The sequence below is a fragment of the Gorilla gorilla genome, chromosome 4 (assembly GCF_029281585.2).
Source record: "Gorilla gorilla gorilla isolate KB3781 chromosome 4, NHGRI_mGorGor1-v2.1_pri, whole genome shotgun sequence".
In the NCBI taxonomy this organism is placed as follows: Eukaryota; Metazoa; Chordata; class Mammalia; order Primates; family Hominidae; genus Gorilla; species Gorilla gorilla.
The window spans coordinates 126,248,797-126,272,551 of NC_073228.2; the positions used below are offsets into that span (position 1 = coordinate 126,248,797).

The 23,755-nt window shown below is 39.8% G+C and overlaps 1 protein-coding gene across 14 annotated transcripts in view; it reads left to right on the forward strand.

Moving 5' to 3' along the window:
* The window catches only part of SNCAIP (synuclein alpha interacting protein), a 152,702-nt gene that overhangs the window by 72,599 nt on the left and 56,348 nt on the right, over positions 1-23,755 (forward strand). For 9 of the 14 annotated variants that reach the window (XM_055386543.2, XM_055386536.2, XM_055386540.2 and 6 more), the window contains 2 exons: positions 7,126-7,228; positions 19,841-19,913. In XM_055386543.2, coding sequence (XP_055242518.2) covers positions 7,172-7,228; positions 19,841-19,913 — 130 coding nt within the window. In that variant the 5' untranslated portion in view covers positions 7,126-7,171. Of the gene's footprint in view, positions 1-7,122; positions 7,229-17,031; positions 17,173-19,840; positions 19,914-23,755 lie in introns of those variants that run through there. The other 5 variants (XM_055386530.2, XM_055386537.2, XM_055386532.2 and 2 more) reach the window with 3 other exon arrangements.

A 23,755-nucleotide genomic window follows, 5' to 3' on the forward strand; every position in this document is an offset into this window, starting at 1 on the left:
GGGTAAGGTGTGTTAGAGAGACAAAGTCTATACACGTTTTGTTAATGATGATGATGATGATGATGATGTCTACCATTTCTGTTTAATCTCTCCAGGAAAGAAGGGTAATTCATTTGGAGTTAGGTTCATGAACATCCAAACAATACAATTCAGGGCTAGGGATGTCTGGAATTCTGACCTAGATGGTTCAAAGACACACCCATGATTCAGAGCAGTCCAGGGCAAGTCAGAAGAGCACTAGACTGGTTAGCAGGAAATGATTTCTGTTAGCTGGCTTTGCCCCTACTTAGTAGTGCATAACCTTGGATGGAATATTCCTGAGGTTTGCCATCTGTAAAATATGAAAGATATGATTGCAAATTACAAATTATGGTGCATACCTTCTGCCTCCATCACAGGTTGCAGTAAATAAATTGAGCTTAAAAATGTGAAGATGATTCTTAAAAATAAAATGACACAGAGGCAGTGTTGCTTTACCTTGTCATTTTGGCAAGTTGAAGTAGGAGAGAAAAATACTAGACTTAAAATCAGAAGCCCTGGTTGCGTGAATTTGAGGCAATTACAGAACCTCTCTGAGCCTTGGTTTCCTTGTCTCCACAAAAGAAATTATAATGACATTTGTCTCCCAGCATCTGTGTGAGACTAAGTGAGCAAGTATATGTAATAGCACCCAGTCTTAAATCTTGATACAGAGTTTTCTTCACAAATTTTTCTGTGGGTGTTTCCTTCAGGACAGCAGGGAAGAAATGCAGGCTCTCCTCTAGGAGCTGGAGCAGGCTCAATATATTACACTGAAGTCCCTTGTTTGATATCAAACATTCACTTGTATTTTTACAAACATGCCAGAAATTTGACATTCCAAGATGTGCTCTGTGTTCACTCTGGCTTTGGAAATACTCCCCTGACAATCCCTATTTATCACCCCACCCTCACCATCACCCTTCAAGACCGCTTTGCAGGAGCAAAAATACAGCAATCAATGCTAAATCAATGTTATGCGTCTTTCTGGACATTCTGTTCCAGAATTCTCACTTCCAGGCCTGTTCCCATACTGAAAGCACAGACAACTGGAACACTTCCTCCTGCCCCAACCACTCCCTTCCCGTTCACACCTCCATCCTTCGGCTTTCATCTTTGCCAGGCTGACTTCCCTTATCTCCAAGGTCTAGATTGGGTGCCTCAGCCTGCTGTGTATTTATTTGTCTTGGCGAGCATCACATGATATTGTAATAGCATGCCTTCTTGTTTGTCTCCCCTGGTACCATATACTCCATCCTGGTGTGGAGACTAGTGTAGGTCTTATCCACCACATGCATCCAGAATATTCCATTAATGAAGAAGTGGATAAAGTCCACAGGGCTTGTGCTTTTTCTTTGTTCATGTGTACTTCTTGGCTCTCCTTCAGTTGCCTCTTTCCAGTAAAAATTTCTTGCCTCTATCATTTTTCTGCTTCAAGATGAGGCATTTACTGACCGCCATGCTTCTGGCCACTGTTGAATCAAAGAGTGAAAGAAACCAAATCCAACATTTGGAATGAGTTGCTTCCTTGCCAGCCAAGCTACTGAGCCAACTGGGGACAACATTTCTACCCAGACCTTCCAGTACTTATTTTGTGATCATTTTAAGTTTTTATATTGAAGAAAGTAAGCCCAATATCGATGTCCAGGCTTTCAAATTGAAAATTTTACCCAGTACAAATTTGGCAGGCATGCGTGTGCGCACGCGTGTGTGTGTGTGTGTGTGTGTGTGTGTAGGGGTGCAGGGAGCGGCTGTGTTTTCCTAAGAGCTGGTATATTAAAAGGTAAAGAAATAAGTTGTAACACAAATCCATTGAAGTTACCTCATCACCGAATGTACTCTGCTCATTTATTTTGACAAATCCAACTTACTTTTAATTACCAGGCCTCATAGTATACTGGTAAATGGAGCAATAGCGACTTTGGCAGAAAAGGAGAAATCTGTGTAACATGAGCCTTCAGAATGAGTCCAAGCTGACTCCTTGTAAAATGGAGTGAGGCAATACATTTTTAAAAATTTTTCAGTAGAGCAATTTATGTGATATGTGACTGTAGTCACAAATCAATGTGCCTTTTATGAGCCAAGCACACCAGAATGCATACACTAAAATGAGCGTAGTTTCTCAAGGAAATTTTGTTGGCCACTATAAGCTTTTTCCAGTGATGCTGCCATTATGCAACAGATTTTTGGAAGTCTTCGTTTGGAATTATTTTCAAAGTCAGTTTTCCAGTCACAACAAAAAAATTAAAAATGTCACCTGAATATCATAATATGGGGGTGGCAAGGAGGCTATTTTTTAATTGCTTGTCTATTTTTTTATTATGCAATGTGGTTCTCAGTTATTTTGAGCTCTCTCCCAAAAGGAAACTTCTATGGAAGGTAGCAGTTGGGCCATCACTGAGGTCACTCATGAGAAGGTGACATGGTGTTGATAGACCCATTAGGGGCATAAGCCCCTCACACACACTTTAATAGGCACTGGAGGGACTTCTGCTCTTGGCAGTTTATCAAAACTCTGTGAGAGTAGGAAGAGTCCTACAAACATTGAGTATAGTTGATGCTGTTTGTTTTGTTCTGAAAGCCGGGCATCAGTTTGGAGTTTGAGTAAGGTTTCTCCCAGTGCTGTGGGCACATCCAAAGAAGGGAGCCAAGCTGTCATTAGCAGTCTCTGCACAGCATATAGTTCCCAGCAGCCCAGCCCTGTGTCCCCACATTCTAATCTGTTTCTTCTTTCCCTCTCTATCAATTTTCCTACCCAAATTGGGAGAGCTAAACCATTGGAAAATGTTTCCTTTACCTTTCTGAACTCACCCTCCCTGGCATCTCATCTCTCCCCACTTCAAAAAAAAAAAAAAAATTAAAACACGTAACATACCTGCCTAAATAAATAACAAATCAAGAATTGCCAATGCCAGTAAAAAGAAATGGGATGATTTCAATCCGTGGACAATACTCATGGTGGACAAATCTTGAAAAAGGTGTGCTGTGGGGAGAGGGGCTTACATGCAAAAGAAAGCCCTCGGAAGGCCTTAGAAAACCTGGGAACAAGTGATTGTAGCTTGTAGGGTCAGGGCTGATGGCATGGGGGAGAAATTCAGATTCACAAATGACTAGGTCCTGAGATCCAAAAGGGGCCTATGATGCATAGCAATAAAAATCCTATATAAAGGATTTTTGTTTGTTTGTTTGTTTTTTGCGACGGAGTCTCGTTCTGTCACCCAGACTGGAGTGCAGTGGTGTGATCTCGGCTCACTGCAACCTCCACCTCCCGGGTTCAAGTGATTCTCCTGCCTCAGCCTCCCGAATAGCTGGGACTACAGGTGCCCACCACCACGCCCGGCTAATGTTTTGCATTTTTAGTAGAGATGGGGTTTCATTGTGTTAGCCAGGATGGTCTTCTGACCTCGTGATCCGTCCACCTCGGCCTCCCAAAGTGCTGGGATTACAGGTGTGAGTCACCATGCCCGACCCTACATAAAGGATTTTAAGCTGGCCTGCCCTTTCTGGAAAGCGTAAAAAATGTATTTTGCTTAGGTATAAACCCACTCTTGTTGGCCTCAGTAGGTTGGCTCTCTTGCCTCCCAGCTGCCGGTTTGGGCCAGACAGAGGATGGCTTCAGGACTTTTTCTGGGTTTGCACTTGGCACGGCTTCCTCCCTTCCCCTGGAGTCACAGCAGTGAAGTGTCACCATGTAAATCCACACCAATCACACAAAGCAAGAAGAACCCTTCCTTCCCCCAGTTGTAAAGTGAAGGAAACATAATCCCCACCTCGTAACATTTTATTAAGTTTGCAAAGGTTTTCTTTTCCTAGTACTAAGAGATAAAGTGGACATTCTGTGAAAGCACAAATTATGATGTGCCAATAGTTTATTTGTAGGAAATTTTATTTTGTTGCTGTTGTGGTATGAGAATTTAAAATGATCTTAGAATACAAATTAAATCTTAGAATACAAATGAAGTCAACATTTTTGGCAGGAGGCACCAATACAAAATTGGGGGTAATGGTTGTACTTATTGTTTAATACTGAATTCCTTTGAAGGGTCGAACACTCAAATGTCCCCAAGGCATGTCGGTGAGTAGATCAGCCTTGGAGAGGCTCCGGGAAAATGCGGAGCACAGGCCCCATGGACAGGTAGGAGCAGCTGCGGCTTAGCTCCAGCCAGTTGTTGCCATGGGGACTGCAGACCCCTGTTGCCAGAGCTTCAGGTATTTAAAGCAAAGCCAGAAATCCAGAATTTTATGTGAAATCACCGAAGGTCTGCAAGTTGGCAACTGATTCAATTTTTTTTTTTTTTTAACACTGTTGGGGTCAAACAAATCACATCTGTGGGCCAGATTCAGCTCACAGGCCTCCAGTGCATGCCCTCTGTAGCTGTGCTTTCTTTTAGAGCATGTTTGCCATGGGTCTGAAAGAAGGCTTATTGGTTTCCATAGTGGATTGGTGTGCAGAGTGGGAGGTGTCAGAAGAGCAGGATGAGAAAAGCAACCACAGTTCACCTCATTGTCCTTATCATGTTTGATCATTTGCAGCAGCTACTCTAACCTGACCTTATTGCTTCCTATCTTGTCACTGATTCCTTAGAAAAGAGTGCCTGAGAGTGCCAGAGGCTTGGTGGAAGGGCAGATGAGAGAAGAGGAGGCATTGTATTGGCCACTGGGACAACTGCAGACTCACTCTTACCTGTAAAGAAGCAGTTAATGTTGGGGAATGTAGTCAGGATTGGAAAACCACGGGGATTTCTGCACATTATAATTGAGAATGTAAATATTCTTAAAGTGGCACCCTGAAAGAGACAAGCATTGAAACCAGACAAAATAAATTGGATCATGAACAGAATGAGACATCTTAAAGGAGATAGCATGTGGAGGCCTGCTGGGAAGTAGAGGCAAATTCCAGATGCCTAGGAGCCTTAGTCTAAGGTGGGGCCATCCAATCCACAGAAATAAATATGGGCAGTGGCCCAAGACTTCCTATAATGAGCTGCACCTGTTGTAAGTCTTGTGTTCTTGCCTATAGAATCAAGAACCTCACTACCATCCTGCAAGTGCAAATAGAAAGATTCCTGTTGTGATGCCATGAGTTATTATCCGCTGGTTATATTCTATTGGAATGGCTACACTCAACTGGATATTGCTGTCTATATTGTTGGAGCACCTCAAACAGGGGTGCAATGGTTATTTGTTAATTTACTTAATTAAGACATGTTCATCCACATTTTATAGTTTCATTTATTTAAAGATCCATTTGGTCCCCAGCTCCGATGCATGTTTCTCTGCTTCATCTCCCCATATTTCCGTGTTACTGCTGATGTTTGTACCATATCCTGGCACCCAGCATCATCTTTGTGTTGTTCACCAAGGCCGTGGGAACAGAGTCTGTAAATCAAAAGTTCATCACGGAGTACAGATTTCGTGAAAAGAAATTGGATTGGAAGAAAGTCTCCTAGTGAACACGCTAGTATCCAAAGAGTCTGGATTGTATCAGAATCCATCACAGTAGGAGAGAATGTTGTTTTGAGTAATTTCCAAGCAGAGTACGTATATTTTCCTCTGAAAATCTTTGTAAATTGAAGAAAAGTGACATTTTTATACCAAGCAATTTGTTTGATAACCTATTTTCAGATTTCTACAAATAATAAAATTTCTGATTTTAAATATTTTTTACAAATACAAGTTGGTTTTCTTTTCATTGTAAGCCTTACTGTGATTTCAGAAGAATTTTTAACATTTGCTAAATGGATAATCTCATTTAAACATGGAAGTAACATCCTAATCCTTTCTTGGATGGACTCTGTATCTATTGTAATTAAGACTTTAAAAATGGTATATACATATGGGAAAAAAAGGACAGGAAACAGGAAAATTAAATCAAGTGATGGGTTTGAGGTAAGGAATGGCAAGTTTTTTTTTTCTGTTTATCATAATTATACCATTTGCAGAGCTTAAAAAAGAAAGAATGGCTCAACTTGAGGGAAAACAAATGCCTTCAGAACAAATTTCCTTTTAAAAAGTAGGTCTTTTTACACTTTCAATATTTTATCAGGAGGCCCATTTTCATCAGGCTAGATGTATTTTCACTTTCCAGTAATGCACTCCTTATTGTTCAGCAAGGTACACCTTGATTAGAGAATCAAAGAGGGCAAAATGAATTATTTCAGATACTCAAATCTGGGTACGTAAGATAATTTTTACAATAAGAAAGACAAGCTGCAGGAAGCAGAAGCTGATTTTGCTATCTGAGAGTTGGTGCTGCAGAAGATAACTGCACACCAAGGCGCTGTCAGGAGATCTATATTTCTGCTCTTGACATCTGTAGGTGCCACTGCCGCCGCTGATGGGGATGATGATAAGTGATGGGAAAATGAAGTGGGAGGTGATGTATCCTACTGTGATAGATTTAAAGGGTTGCCCCAGGCGGCCCTGAGGCAAGAGCTGACTGAAGACGTTCTGGGGCCTGCATCAGGTCACTATGGCACAGTCAGGCAAAGCTGTTTGAGGCAGAGGGCAGTGCAATAACTCTGAGGTTTAAATCTGCACTTAGATCCTCTTTCTTTCTTCCTTTTTGAGGGGTGAACTGGAGGTTGTGCTACAAATTCTAAAATATCCATTACTCTTGGTTAGTGGTATCTGTCTTGTGTTATTCCTGTGGAGATGCAGTATTCATTGCTCCATGTACAACACCCAAGGATATGCCCATAGGAAACATTTGAAAATGGCTTTCCTAAGATTTCCAGGCTGGCTCCCCATTTCCCAAAGCCCTGCCTTTTACCCTGGCTGTGGTAAGAGTCGGTGTGAATTCCAATATTGATTCTAGGGGGAGATTCTGACCCAAGTTACTGCTCTGGCAAAGACAAACAGGCACATATCAAATAAAGCAAACGACTTTGAGTGCCCACTGGGGAGCCACACTGGGGACCATGGAGACGCTGTGTTTGCTGCTTCTGGAAAGCCAGGCTGTGGACAGTTGAAGGAAGGAAATGTGCTCCAAGGCAACACTAGCACCCAATAACCCTTCTCATCTTATTTGTTTAAATATAGACATTACTTTTGGTTGTAAAACGGCTAAATTTTTTTGCCTTTCTTTTCTGCTTCTGTCTCGTTCAGGAATTTATAAGTATTTGACCATACTCAAAATGTGCAAGGAAGAATAATGGAAGCCCCTGAATACCTTGATTTGGATGAAATTGACTTTAGTGATGACATATCTGTAAGTACTACCGTATACAAGAAATGCTTTTAAGATAATCTGCCTTCAACTTCATAGCCTACTTCTCCATTATAGTCTATATATCCTCAACTTTTCTGACTACATTTAGAAATTCACAGCAGAAATCCTGTGTGGCAGACTCAGTGTGGTTTGGGGGGATCTCTTAGACCAAGAAGTGAATCTTCCCTAAGTGTGTGTTTTGGAAGATGAGTCATTTAACTTCAATGAGCCTTTCATTCCTAATGTGTTCCAATGTTGTCAAAACTATTGATTGAGTATACTTATAAAATGCAGCCACTTTCATAGAGTTAATTCCAAATTATCTTATGTGGCTGGCTATTCCACAGCCAGCATTTTCTAGAGTTCACAGGGACACTGACTAAAGAATAGCCAAGTTGGAATTTATTAATTGATGAGCAATAAAAAGAATCTTTCCAATCACTGTAGATATCAAAGCACAGATTGTAAGCTTGTTAGGAATATTAAGGAAAATTCGTGCAGTGATAAGGACTGGACTAGCTGACTTGAGGTCCTGCTTAATCCTGTAATACTGTGGGCTGATGAGTCTCTTAATTCCCATAACAGCCACAAACTTCCTGCTGCTTAAATCAGGACTGCTTGGAATGGATTGTCTACATGCATCTTGCTTTGAGCTGCTTGTGCCTTATCCAGGACCACATAATCAATTCTGCTACGCTAGCAAACATGTTGGCCTGGAGTGCCCCAGCAAAACTGGCTAACTCTCAGAGTATGTGATGAGAAGTTTCCTGTTTCTGAGCTAGACATACAAGTTTTCTTTCCAGGACCCTCAAGTTCACAACTTCTAACCTTATCTTCCATGGATCTCTCAGGGCCTGGAGCTATGGGTCACCACTCAAAGTCACCACTTTAAAATTGTCTCAAAATGATGAACTTACTTTATCATGCCTCTGGCAGTTGTTTATTCATCTACTTTACTCCTTACCTTGAAGTAAAATATGCATACTGTACACAATAATTGGATTACTGGGATGAGTTTGATAAATCACCTATTTTATACAAACTTGGATGAGTCTTTTTTTTTTGTACCAGAGAAATGTGAATTCATCATTTGCCTATTTCAGCTTCCAGACAATTTTTATTAGTCCTCATTAAAACCAATGTGGAGTGAGCTTCTTCCTTCCCATGATATATTTTTGTCTATGTGTCTGTCTGTCTGCCACTCTCTCTCTGTCTCTCTCTTTCTGTTTCTCTTTCTCTCTCTAAGTCACTATGCTTGACTTGGAAGTATTCAAAGCAAGGTTCTTTTATGATCACTCCCCTCACAGCCATTGTGGGGAAAAGCAAGGAATGTGAATGATAGCATGGGTGTATGTAGGTAGGATGGAAGGTGTTGTAGAAAGGGAAACTGTGTTATGATTGGGAGTTAGGTGGTAGCTCTCCGAACTTTGATAATAATGTTGTGTTTTAAAAGCAAAGGCTTTGAAAGCAGCCAACCTGGGTTCCTACCTTGTTCTGACTCTTACTGGCTGAATAGCACATTAACTTCACCTTTCTGAGATACACTTTAGGTTGTTGTGACGATTGAGTAAAATAATAATATATGTGAAACACTTAGCTTGGCACACAGTAAGTTGCTCTTAAAAATGGTAGCTTTTGTTATTATTTCACTGAATAATACAATAATATTTATATGACCAATGGTGAAGAAAGAACTCAAGGGAAAACACTAGGCATAAAGTCAAGATTTTTTTTTAATACAACAGAGCAGTTGTATTTACAGAAGAATCATCTGGCAGCAGCCCATAATTTTGATGAATTGGGAATCTCCACTTGAAAGATAATAAAATACATTAAGCAATAACTAAAACCATTTAGCAAACTAGGCTACAGGATTATGCAATAGTTGAGTGTCTATAACTTGACCACTCTAAAACATAAACAAAGATATCCATCTGTAATTGTGTAACTGCACCCAAAATTTCCCTCTTAAACATGTTTCAATTGTTTGGTCCTTTAACCTGCATTTAAACTTATATCAGATTTTGAAATTGCATAGATCTGAAATTCTATGAAATTTCATAGTAATTGATGAAATAATAATAATAGCTAATGTTTATTGAACATTTACCATGGGACAGGCATTATCTTGGTTAATCCTCACAGCAATCTTCTAAAGTTACTGTTTTTATCTTCATTTTACAGATGAGGAAACTGCAGCATGAAGATTTTATGTAATTTGTCCAGGGTCACCCAGCTGGTTAGGTGTATTCTGTCTCCAGAGTATTTACTTTTAGCCACAACACTTTACTGCTTCTCCGGGATGAATATAGTTTATTGCAGTGGTTCACATCAGGGGCAATTTTACCTGACCCACCCCTACCCCAGAAACATTTAATAATACCAGGAGACATATTTTGTTGTCATACCGGGGAGTTGCTACTAGCATCTAGTGGGTAGAGACCAGAGAGGCTTCTAAACATCCTGCAATGCACAGCACAATCCCCTACAACAAGAATTGTCTAGCCCAAAATGTCGGTAGTACTGAGGATAAGAAATCCTAGTCTATTTAAATCCACTTGAAACTGAAGACGCTCTACTTTGGCAACCTCTACAACATAGATTATTTTATCGTAATTTAGTGTGATCCAGACTTCATACCTTAGTGAAGCCAGAATCATATTGTTCTAACTTAATGATTATATGGAAAAAGAACTGGAGACAACCTCTTAAATACTGGAATGATTGTTCTCAGGCTGTTTAGGTAAACTAGGAGCAATGAATGTTACAACTTCTTTAAGGGCTAAGTGGAGATTATTCAAATGCTAAAAATGAAAAAATAAAGATGTGTTCAACGTGCTAATTCACTGGCATAAAAAGAAATGTAGTTTCCCATGAACATGCAATTTTCTTTTTTTTTTTTTTTTTTTTTGATACCAGAAACCTCCATCTCTGACAGCCCCTAAGCCTCTTTCCTGGTTAAGTGGCAGGAGGGGGAGGAAACTGCACATTACACCTGAAAAATATGTTTATGAAAAAGATGCCCAGTTTCAAACTCTTCTCCTTACTCTCTAGCTATAGCCCTATTACATAGTCTAGGCTTTCTATTCCATGGTTTTTCCCTCTGGCCATGAGCCTGGTTCTTGTTTTAATTAAAATGTAAGCTGTATATTGGTAGAAAAAACAACTAGAACTTATTTTGCCTTTACTTAATGAGAGAAAACACAGCAGCTAATTTATTTTGAAGTTTCCCAGACTAGAAAATAACGCACATCCTTTGCAAAACACAAAGTTTAAACTATACATTCTTGTAATCCTGCCATCTAAAAGGGCAGAACATTCTGCAATAGCTGCAGGTCTGCAAGGGAGAGATGACGACACATAAGCACAAAGGTTTAAAGCAGGGTTTTTCTGTCACTGTGAATGGGTTCACAGATTTCTCTCTTCCTATGGAAGCCAGATCCCTATGTCTTAAAAACAAAAACCCTCTGGAATTCTTTGGAGCTATGGTGTATTTATTTTATTAAGAGAGGCCAGTGTGGTGCTCTTAAAAATAGTTTCACACACAGGACTAAAGAAAGCAGAGGCTGAACTCTGGATCTCCTGAGGAGCTCACTCACAGCCACCATCCACCAATGTTGGCCGTGCCGCACACTGAGATAAACTCTTTAACTAAGTTATCTTGTTCAAGCCTCATACATCAGCTTTGCGAGGCAAACTCTGTTTTTATTCCTTTTGGCAGATGAGAAAATTGAGGCTTAGAGAGCTTGTCTGACATTCACAAGGTTACAGGGCCAGGACCTAAATGCAGAACTATTTGGCCACCTTACTCCTCCCCATCTATGCAACTTAGCTGAGTAGTAGTTTCTCTAGACCAGTCACCTCACTCATCACTATCCCTGATTGGCACTGTAGTGATTACAAATTGTTTTTTGGAAGTAAAGGGATTGATAGACATTGTAAATAAGTAAAATGAAACCAGCTAATGAGAACTTAAGCAAATCTTTTAATTTTACTGTACCTCAACATTCCCATCCATTAAATGGTAATACCTCAATCAGTTACCCTAAATTTATACACATACACTCACACATGCACACAGCCACATATATACACATATATACATGTAAGTATTTACACATGCAGACATATACACACACATACAAATAGAAGTGAGAGAAATATTCTGTTGCCTTTCTGTGTAACTCTGACTGCAACCTTGATGAAAGTTGACTTTTTTGGCAATTGCATAAACTATTTTTTTGTACAGGTCAAATGAGATCAAGATAATAAGTATCCTTCCACTTTTCAATCCTCTTTGGTCAAAGCCTTTGCAACCTAGAGTAATGGCAAAAAATTATATGGGTTCATTTTCCTAAGGTGCTTGAACCACTGTCTGATAGAAAAATTAATTCTTATGGTAAAATAATCTCACTTTCAGTGAGTTTTCATGTCTTTCTATCACACAGACTGTGCAGCATTTTTACTAAAAATGCCTGCCCCCTTCTGTTTTGTGTGCATCACCTTTTACTCCATTCAATCCCCTGATGCTTCCCCAGATTTTGTTACATTTTGAGAAAGACTCATTTCAAGTAGACTCAGGCAATGAGCTGGCATGGGCAAAGAATACAGCTTAGATGTGAAAAAGAGTATAAAGGTATTCAAGGTACAAAGAACCTAGCCTCCCCTTCTCTCTAGCAATGAATATACTGAATAAGATGGACCCTATTGTACTTTCTTCTGTACCTTCTAGAAGGTGACCAACACTTTCATGTGGCCTCTGAGTGGTTCAATCCATTTTTCACTGTCTCCGTCTGTAAGCCCTGCCCTTCCTAGCAGTCGCCCTGTTCTTATCTATATGGAAACTTTGTTTAGTGCTTCTCCGTGTGATCTAGTTCCAGCAACTGTCCAGAATACCTCAGCTTTATGCAGTGTTTTTTTGTAGTATCCTGCATTCAAGGCTAAATTGCCTCTCATTCTTCCCTTCTCCAGCTCAGCATCATCAGAAACCTCACACCTTGTTCTAACATCATATGCCATATGTGTTATTTTGTTTTTCTTAATACCTGCCAGGAAATGAATTAGGAATCATCTAATCCAGAAAAGATGGGTTGTATTTGGATATTCTATTGTTAGTGTTAGACCCCAGGACTAGAATCTAGGTTCCCAAACTCCAAATCTTGGACTGGACACCTCTGCCAGAGAAGGTAGAGAATAACTCTACAAATAGAGTGGTTTCTAAGAAGAATGAGCAACCGCTGGATTTTTTTAAATTTTCCCTTTTACTCTGCAGATAGTCCTGGAAGTTCTTATCTTGCCTGATAGTCAATAGAAATTATTAGATTGACTATGCAGATTATTGACAAAAACTGTTCACCTTTTCATCACAATTAGCTTTTATGCCAATCTAGTCAACAAGCATTTACTAAACATTATCAGAGTACCAGACTTGGTTCTAAGCTTGGGGTGAATGACACAGACTTGCTATGCTCTCAAAGTGTGTATAGTATGCTATATTAATAACTAAGCACATTATGAAATGTCAGGTTAACTTCATGGTAGGTCACATTTGATTATAGTACTAAACTCCATTCTTGGCAGTGAGTCCTTGTATTTTGACAGTGATTGATTATTGGCTCACAATTAAAAATAGACTATCATTGAAGTTGAACAAGGTTTATGACTGGCCATCTGCCCTACTATAACATACTTTTTTCTTGTAATTCTTTTGTCATTTGTAATTTTTGCTTCTATAATTATGATTACTTTGGCTTCATTTTAAAATGCTGGTTTTGGTACTTTTAAATATAAATAATAATATGATTGCTAACATTTATTGAACACTTAACTGTGCATCAGACACTCTTCCCAGGTTTTATATTACTAGTTCATAATCTTCCCGGACACACCTTAATGAAGGTACAGTCAGAACCTTGTTTTTTACCAGTGAAGAGACTGATATACAAAGGTTAACTAAGATTAATTAGCTAGAAAATGGTGAAGTCAGGATATAATGCAGGTAGTCTGACTCTAGAATCCATATTTGTAACCACTGCATTGAAAACTACATCTGCTGGGCCCCATGGTCACCTCTGGTTTTCCCAGTTCAGGTAGGTCTCTTCTCCATCCATGTCCACTTCTTATTATACAATATAAGGAGATCATTCAATACTGTGATCTTACCACATTTACCAAGTGGATCTTCATCTCTTGCCTGACTACACATTATATTAATTAAATTAACATTGCAATAGAGTAGTTCCTGATGCACTCTTAAAATGATCAAAAGAGTTACTGAGTTTTCTCAAATACCAACCACAAACAATGTCTTAGCATAAAAGAACTTTAAAAAAACCCTCTTAGAATGAAGATATGATAAAAATAAGGTATCAGAGCAAAATTCAAATTTATTTGAAAATAGGATTAGTTATAATAATTTTCATTAATGGAGCCCAAATGGTGGGAAGAAATGTATTTAAAGCAGAGTCTAATAGAGGTATGAAAGTGTGGATCACCAGTATCTGTACTATGTAGAGGTGGTGGTTGAAATTGGGGGTATAGTTAAGGTCATCTGTGAAAACATGGAATGTGGAAAGAGAAGAATATTCAAAAGATTGAACTGTGCAGAAGTATATTCCATGTGGTAGGGTCTGGACAAAGGCATTTCTACAAAAGAAACTGGAAAGAAGTTTTCAAAGTTAAAGAAATAAAACTAAGGGAACTAAAAAGACAAGGGGGGTGTATTTAAGGAATTTTAAACAACAGTTGATGGTGGCAAATAGGTCATTATAAAGACGAGAGTTGAAAAATGCCCTCTGGATTTTCCAGTTAAGACCCCTTTGGTGGCCCTAATAAGCACAGTATCTATTGAGTGGTGGGCAGAATCCTATCGTGAGGGCTGGAGGAGTAAATGCAGAGATGAGGAAATAGAAACACAGAGACAATTCTTTCAAAAGAGATGGCTGATGAATGCAAGAGCAGGAAGGCCCATGCTCAGTCAAGGAGGCAGAGTCTTGAGGTGGTAGTGGTGCTTGCTTACCTTTATAAGACCAGAGGAGAAAGCCAATGCTGAGAGTGGGCTGAGGATAAGGAGAGAGGAAAGAATGGTGGCAGGCAAGAGTCCTTAGGAGATGAGAAAAGTGGAAACCTGAGCCCCAGCAAAGGGTTAGCAGTGGAGGAGCAGACTGTTAGTGCCACGTCCCAAGAGAAGGGGCAATGGAACGCAGTTTATAATGGAGGGCATGAAGTCTTCCTGAACTGGAAGGGCAGGCCTTTAGAGGGGAGGCTAAAATTTTAGAAAAATATATGTTCTGAAAATTTCATTTCAGCTACATGTCTCTGCTGTCACTCCCAGCTTTGCTTGTACACATTATTGCCATTGTTTTTATTGTGTGCCTGTTGAGATACCTGCCTGAATTTTGGAAAACTGTGCGAGAAATCATGAATTTCACCATGGTTGTTTGGATGGCTGGCTTAATTGTTTCTTTTGGAAACTTTTATGGGGCCTTAGTAGTTTGAAAGTCTCTAGCTTGCAAAGGTGCTTGGGATGTTCGTTCTTTCATTCTCTGTGGCTCATTACCATTTGAGTAATGTCTGCTCATTCGCTTAGTTGGCTCCAGTTTTCAGGAATAAGGGCCAAAGCTTTTCAGCCCTGAACAATATCTAGGGTGGTCAGAGATCCCCGTAGCCCAACGTAGAAATCACGCACTGTCATTATGAATCTCATGCATGTTCCAACTGTTTTGCATGGCATGGTGACAAAACTGACTGGCGTAGGCTGGCATGTATAGAATCATCTTGTGCCATATCAACTCTGTGAAGTTTTTGAAGCTGACTTTTTAGTGTCATCCCTGGGCCACAGACTCTCTTCAGTGAGGAAAGAACAAAGAAAAGCCAAATAATATACTGAGATAGGCTGAGTTATATTTCCTTTCCTTTCTATTCCCAGCTCGATCCCTCTCTTCCCGCCTCATTAGTTCTCATATCTTCATCTGCTGAGCTTAAAGTCATGGCAGAAATGAAGATGAGGAGGGAAGCTCTGAGGGCACACTTAGAAAACAGGATAAAGAGAAGAGACAGACATTTACTAGAGCTTTACAGTTTGCAAAATGACTGCATCTACGTTATCTTATATAATTATCTGTCTTCCACACATAAGGAAACTGAGCCCCAAAGATATTAAATGAATTATTTGTCCAGAACCACAGAGTTAATAAGTGCCAGAACCAGGACTTCAATCCAGATCTTATGGCTCCAAATCCATTGTCCTTTATACAAAAGGTTAAGCCATCAGCCATTACTCATGCTATTAATATATTAAGAATTTTTAAATATAAAATGATTTATTGCTAGATTTGTAATTATGGGTTTTTCTAAGATTAGTGCTATGTAAATATTAATTACTGACATTATTATTATTACTGCCACCAAAATTATGGACTGAGCTATATCCCTGCCTCATTAGTTCTTATGTCTAGAGGAATTTATTTAATTTGGTTTAATAAGTGCCTAGTATCTTGGGTAAATAAAATATTGTCCACACTTTCAGGAAGCAGAGAAAGCATTTAGGTAAACATATAGATGAACCATCCTATGATGAGTTCTGTAATGGACATATGCCTAACATCAGGAAATAATATAGGACAATGATTCTCCAACTTCATCGTGCGTTATAATCACCCATATGGCTTGTGAAAAAACAGATCGCTGGGCCCCACCCTCAGAGTTCCTGATTCAGTAGGTCTGGGATGAAGCCCAAGATTATGAATTTCTAACAAATCCTAGGTTGTGTTGATACCACTGGTCCAGAGACCACACTTTGAAAGCTGGCTTTACTTCCTTATGGGGCAGGGGTCAGAAAAGATTTTGTAGAAGTGATACCCAGGCAAAGCTGGAAGAATTAAAAGGAGTTTGCCTAGTGTAATGGGCAGAATGGCATTTCAGGTAGATGGAATAGCATATGTAAAGGTATAGACAGGCAAAACAATGGGTATGGTAACCACCGAGAATTTGTTATTGCCACAATCAGAAGAGAAGTAGACAATGCGAGATGAGGCTGAGCTCATGGAAGGCTTCATGTGCCATGCTAAGGCATATGGTCTTTGTCCTATAGGCTGTGCAGAGCCTTAGTCAAATTTTTATTTCAGAAAGCTAATTAATTCTAGTGTTAGTATAAAGGCCTGGAGGAAGGTCCCACTTACTACTTAAACATGAAAGAGCTCCTTTGAATGTCTATAATATTATGCCCAGGGATTAGTCAATATGTACACGTCTTGCTATTTCAGTTAAACAGTTAATCAGTCCCTGTGTGCCATGCACATATACAAGTCAAAAATATCATTCTTTCCCTCAAGTGCTTATGGAAGCCAACACCTACAGATAAGAAACACCACAGCACATGACAATGCAGAAACTTACCAAGGGGAGAAAAGAGAAAAGTCAGTAAGGGCTAAAGCAATCAGCCAGGGCTTCATGGAGAAGCAGAACACAGCTGGCCTTGCCTTGTGAAATGGTGGCATTTGCCTGGCTAGAGGAGGGCATTGCATGATTGGGGGACCCCCGAGTAAAGGAACAGAAAGCAAACAAAATTTTGGAAGCACAGGGACAGTGAAAAAGCTGAGGCAGCTGGTCAACCTTTGGCAGAGCTCTTCTTCAGACATGGTAGGGAAGTGGAAAAGAAGTCTGGAAAACAAATTTAGATCAAAAGTCTATGTTCACTGGGAATAACCTCTGGAAGACTTCTAGAAAAAGAATAAACTATAGAGATAGAAAATGTAATGCTTCTTCATTAACTGCAAGCCCCCTCTTCACTCTTCTCACCCAAGGACAATAGGAGTCAAGGGAACAGGCTACAAAAGCTTGGATTGGAGGACACAGACAGGGAAGATGCAATGGGCTTTGGTTCCCATAGGGCCAAACTGACAGTAGTTGCTGCCCTGGGAGCTTGCCATTGTCCTGAGAATGAGGTATGTTGGCGAACTGACAGTTACTTATAAAAGGCCATCTGTCCTGTGAACTGGGATGAAGGCCTGGGAAGCCTTCCATTTCAGCTCCCAGATGGTAGCACAATGCATACTTGCAAGGGAGACTTCTTGGATCATTTGCTCATTCCCAAATTTGCAAATATGAAAACATTTTTAGATGTTGGTTTTGTGAGTTATGTGTTTCCTGTGCATTTCTTCACATCACAGCTTAACAATCTTCACAGCACTCCCTTAAGCCTTTTCTTCCATCCAAGGAGCAATGTTTATACTTACTGAAACAGATCCACAAATTGATTTTGTCTTGTGTCTTTATAAAAAATGATGGACTTGTTCACAATGTAGATTAGAGTCATTGCTGAATTTGATGTTCATATACCCTTAAAATTTTCCAAAACTTTAATTTTTCTGGATAAACTGTCATCTTTTTTAGATTGCTATACTTTTTATTTCTATTCCCAGGAGTAGCAAATGATATTTTCTTCACAGTTATTGTTACCAGAGAATGAAAATATATGCCTTCACCAAAGTGACTTCCTATGTGACTCTGGGTAGAGAGGCAAAGTGCCACAAGTGATTTAGGTTGAGGCAGTGGCAGTGACTCACCTAGGCTAGTGTCCGCCTGTAACTCAGTTCCCACACCAGCCAGGTGCTGCTCAAATGTAAACCTCATCAAATTAAAACTTACTGTACACTATGGGCCTTTGAGGCCAAATAGGAAAAGTTGAAGCTACAGCGAATACATCAGAGATTCTGATATGTCTGACTTTGGGGTGGGAGATGGCAGTTAGGAAGCATGTGCCTCGAAATACAGATAGCAGCTCACCCATTTTAATCAGATATATATCATTAAGCCCAGTGAACAAACCTTAGTGAATTTTTCATTAACTGTATTTAAACACAATTCATCTTAAATTTCCTCTTTCTAAACTCTTGCCTTGGATGAAAAGAAAAAAAAAAAGAGTGAGACTTTGCCAAAGGGTGTTTAATGGGACACATGGCAGCCAAAACAAAAGGCCCAATTTTAATTGAATTATAGACTGTGTAATTATCTAACCTGTACCAGCTGGTCTCAAGAAGCTACCAGAGTCCTTAGAGAGCTTGTACTTGGCCAGAAACATAAGGTACCTTATTAGTACCAAGAAAAATGCCTTGTGTACCTGTGCTACCCCAGACCCCCAAAGAACATAATGTGAAAGGAAAAAAATACTTACAGGTTAATTTTGGGTTTAAGAGGTAGTCATCCCTCCCTCTGAGCATGTGGGTGGGTTTGCTAAAGCACCTGTAGTCTCAGAGGCATGGCCAATATAAACAGGATGTTATTGCATCAGACAGGTAAGGGTAATTTCCTTAATTAGTCATTTGAGATTTCACTTTTCACTTGGAAATACTGGAAATTTAATTTGTTTGTGACATGCGGTTGGCAAACTGACAATATCTACAACGTCCCACCCTATGTCTTGCTGTCCTGGTATCCTGGGGAAAGCACAAGGAAGTCTCAATGCAGACGCTTTGCTTCATCTATTGACGTCAAGCTAACTAAAGTACCTTCTTACTGATAAATGTGTCCTAATTACACATTCCTCACTTGTAATGCTAGAGTAATCCTAATGAGTTTCCTGTGATCATTTTTCTTTTAGATTAAATGCTTTTTCTCAATCCCCCCAAATTTTGCAATGGTGAAGTAATTTATGATACAAGCTCATTTACTTTAAGAACATTGTCCTTAGAGGTAAAAAGCAAAATAGTTTCAGGGAGCTGCATTTTATGAATTAAAGTATGAATGTGATTGAAGATAGTCCCTGACTTGGCCTTTGATTAAAGAACAATTTCATTTTATTTATTTTATTTTAAAACACCCTCCTCTAAAGAAAGACTGATTGGTATCACATGTTGTCCTCATAAATCATAGCTATTGATTTTACATTTGTTTTAGCTCTTCCAATTGTATGCCCCCTTGTATCATAATTTATCCTGAAAGCCAGCCTCTGAGTCGGTGCTGAAACTGAGCCTGGAGGGCGGTTTCTTTCCACTCAAACTAATCTATATGTGAAAGAGATGAGCTTTCAAACACAGAACCACACCCCTCTTGCTTTTTATGACATTACCCTGGTATTTCCCATGGAGATAATGGATGCTACACAGTAAAATCTGTGGCAAGTGGCAACATTAGGAACTTTTGCATAGTCCAGTCAGCATCGGCACAGACATGTCTCCTGACTGCCCCGGATGCTGCAGGAAGCCAGGTGCTCCCGTACTTGGCTTTTCGTACACAAGCTCACCCTTAGGATTCAGAATGCAATTATTAAGGCCATCTTCTTGAAACTCTCAGGGTCAGACAGTTCTTCCATCTTCCACAAGTAGCAGAAGTGATAAGAGGGAGAGAGTGTCTGCTGGCTACACCCCACCTTTTTTTGTTAAAGAAGGGGTGCCCAGCCCTCTTTTTAAACTGCATGTGGTTAGATGCTGCAGGTAGATCTTAGGATGCTGCCAGGTCACCACGCAGCCCATTTAGGGTAAAATGAGATAAATTTTCTGAATATACATGTTGTGCCCAAGTATCACTTATTGTGTTTTGTTTTTCTGGCCAATCTGAGTGAATGCTCGCATTTTAAATTATTTTATGCCCTCTCTTCTCTGGCTTCCCATTCAGTATTCAGTCACATCACTCAAGACGATCCCAGAACTGTGCCGAAGATGTGATACGCAAAACGAAGACAGATCAGGTAGGTTTTGCTCCTCCCCTCTTCTCCTTATCCTGGCTCAGTGTTAATGGCTCCTGGAAAGCTGTTTTTCCTCACACTGGTCCCCCCTGCTTTCAGTTTTCTTTTCTCTTTATGGCTTCTCCACTCACACCACCCCCCACCTCATGCCCTGCCCTCAACAAACAGATGTTAGGTCATCTGAAAGAGGATAGCAGGACAGGGAGGCCCTAATGAGGACTCAGCTGTATACAGATAAATAAATATGGGAGATCATCTCAGCATCTCCAAACCACAATATATGCAGCAATTTACTGAAAACCCGAGAAACCATTGGTGACAAAACATAATGATGCAGGCGCCAATGAAAAAATGTTGGATGCATTTACTACCCATATGGCAAGGACCAGCTTGGGGAATGGTGCTTTGCCAAAGTCGGAAACCCTATCAGAGATGCGACATGATAGAATCTGCAATAAGGCATACTGTAACAGTTAAGATTAAAGCAAAGGCTTTGGAGTTTAATAGTGTAAACTAAACAGAGAATTATGGCATATAGATGAAAACCAGCTGGTCGACCTTTTCTCTTTACACCCCCAACCCCCAAGAATAAAAAAGTACATTCTGAGTTGTTTTCCCTCTGTAAATCAAATTAAGCTTCTCTTCTTTTCCTTCTATGATGGGCAAAAATGAAAATAAAAAAGGATATTGATGGGAGTGATACCATGGTATTAAACTATGAAATGATGTTTATTATTTTTCCAAGTAATTACTCTATGGCATCACCATTAACCTTCCCAAAGCTGGACCTACTCTGATAGTCACTAGAATCCTGAGAACCAGATAATCCTCAAATTATGTGTATTGTGTTTAAAAATAAATAGATGTGCCTTACCTATACAGCTACTAGAATTCTAGGCCTTTCTAATGGAAAGGATTTTTTACAAAGCTAATTTACTTTTCCGCTGGACTGTTTGTTTTCCTTTGACATTTTTCTTAGGAGACACAGGAAAAATAATTAGTCTTTCTAGGTTTGTTTATCTTGGTGTTTTTTTGTGTGTGTGAGTGAAAGTAATGCTTCAATGTTTGGGTCAGAAACATCACAGAAGATAGTTTTCAGTTCAAATAAAAGCTTTTACTTACCTTCACTTATTTTTTATTTCAAAAACATTCAAGTTCATATAGGATTTAATAGAGGCTCTTGGCTATAAGTCTTATAAGGATGTGTCTTCTTAAAAGGCAGTGCCCATTTCAAACTTGAACCAATGACTATGATCAATGACACAGGTAGCTGACTTCAGTGGAGAGGCTGCCAACGTCAGAGTCACCAGGCCTAGGTTTGAGTTAGAGTTCAGGCACTTATCAGCTAAATGACCTTGAATCTGTGACTAGTTATCTACAAAATAGAGAAGATACATGTACTAATGTTGCCTGGCTGTCCTTAGGATCAAAATTAGGTGATGTATCAAAAGGTTACTTTGCAGACACAAGATTTTCTTTTTTCTTTAATTGGATGTAGGGAATAAGAGAGAAGAAAAAATAGCAAATACTTTATCAGTGCTTAATGTGCTGGGTACTGTTGTAAGCACTCTACTTACGTTAATCCCATTAATCCTAAAATACTTGTGAGCTAAGTACTATTAGGATATTTATATTATAGATGGGGAAACTGACGAACAGAGATGAGAAGTTAAATATCTTACCCAGAGTCACACAGCAATTAAGTTACAGAGCTGGGATTCAAACCCCAGGAAGTCTACTTCCAGATTCTGTTATATTATCCCTTACATATACTACCCTTCCAGATAGTTTGACTTAGTGGTAATAATTTACTTTTAAGATATTATCCTTTTAAATCTTTACAAGTCAGCATTTTCCCTGATTAAGTTTAAATTATTTTTTCCCTGTTAAATGGTGACTCTTACCAAGTTAAGTGAATAAACAGAAACTTTTAGTTTTTCCCGGGGCTGTTTTTCCCAGGGCTGGTACATTCCATTCTCTCCAGGCCTTACAATTTCTAGTCATCTCTACAATAAATGATGGTAGACTTTTCTTCCGTGGTTGAGGAGGAGGCCAGTTTCAAGCTTAGAAGCTTTTGAACTTTACTCACAGCAAAGGCGCAGTGCTCAAGGTAATCAGTAATCAGACCTGACAGGAAATGGATTATGAGGGAAAGACTCAGGACTCTTAATGGAATTGCATGTACATTTCCAATTTGATGGACCATTTGGAGGCTGGGAAACTGCATTCTGATAGATCAAGAGTGATCCTAGAAAAAGGAACCCACGGAAAAATGTGTCTGCCCACAGCATCACTGTAGAATTATCCATGGGCCCCTCTGAAAGAAATCTCAATGTGATGAAGTTTTCGGAGCTGGTTTCCTAAAGAATTGAGGCATTCTCAATCAGTTCCGTAGGCATCCAGATGTAGAAATAACCCTCCTCCCCCTGTCTTTCTTGTAAATCAGCCACATAGAAGGAGTTTGCTCCAGGAAAGCTAGCAGATTTCTATCTTTTCAAACAGACACAGCAGAATGCACTTTGGCTTCTGAGAAAAGTCCACATCTTCTTTGGGATGGGGCACTCTCAGGGGAAACTTCCTCAACCGTCTGTCACTTACAGTATACCTGATATGGTTTGGATCTCTGTTCCCACCCAAACCTCATGTTGAATGGTAAACCCTAATGTTGGAGGCGGTGCCTGGTGGGAGATGACTGGATCATGAGGGTGGATTTCTCATGAATGGTTTAGCGCCATCTCCTTGGTACCATCCTTGTGATGGTGAGTGAGTTCTCATGAGATCTGGTTTAAAAGTTTGTAATACCTCTCCTACTCTGTCTCTTGCTTCTGCACCCACCACATGAGATGCCTCATTCCCCCTTTGCCATCTGCCATAATTGGAAGCTTCCTGAGGCCGTCGCAGAAGCAGAAGCCGCTATGCTTCCTGTACAGCCTGCAGAATCATGAGCCAATTAAACCTCCTTTCTTTATAAATTACCCAGTCTCGGGTATTTCTTTATAGCAGTGCAAGAATAGACTAATATGATACCCCACGAGACAAAGACATTTCTCTTTACCTTTCTAGAATAGTTACACACTTGCTATTTTGTATAGGTTGTCAAATGTTAACATCTATCCTTGTACACATTATGTCTTTGACCAGATGTTCTCATTTACTCTCTTATTTATTTATTCAACAAATATGTGTTGAGTGTCCTCTGGCCCAGGTACTGAGGACATGGTAAAGAACAAGACAGACAAGGCCTCTGTGCTCATGAAGCTTACATTCTACTGGCAGTGACAGCCAAAAGGCAAGCAAACAGATAAACAAGGTCACCACAGATAGAGAGAAGAGGCAACATGAGAGACTGTGGTAATTTTTAGGAGCTGGGGAGGGAGGGAGGTCTTAGGGCATCAGGGAATATTAGAAGGCCCCAGCCATGAGAAAACCAGCAAAGAGTGTTGAAGGCAGAGGAACTAGTAATTGCAAAGTGCCTAAGCCAGGAATGAGCTTAGCAAGTATGAGGAAGAAAAAACCAGTGTAGCTGCAGCATGGTGATCAGAATGAGGAGCAGTAGGAGATGAAGGCAGAGAGATGATCAGGGTCAGACTCCTTGGGGAGTTCAGATTTTATGCTTAGTGCAGTGAAGAGCAATGCCAGCAGGATTCCAATTTTTCTAAAATCTTATGACCTGGAAAGAAGCCTCAGCATGTAGAATCATAACTCTCACTAAGAGAAAGGACTTTCAAAATCATCTAGTCTGCAAGAAAGAGCAAGTGAGAAAGTACAAATAATACAGCAAATGGGTAAAATGCTGACAACTGATGAATGTGGATAAAAGGTCTACAGCTATTTTTTGTACTGTT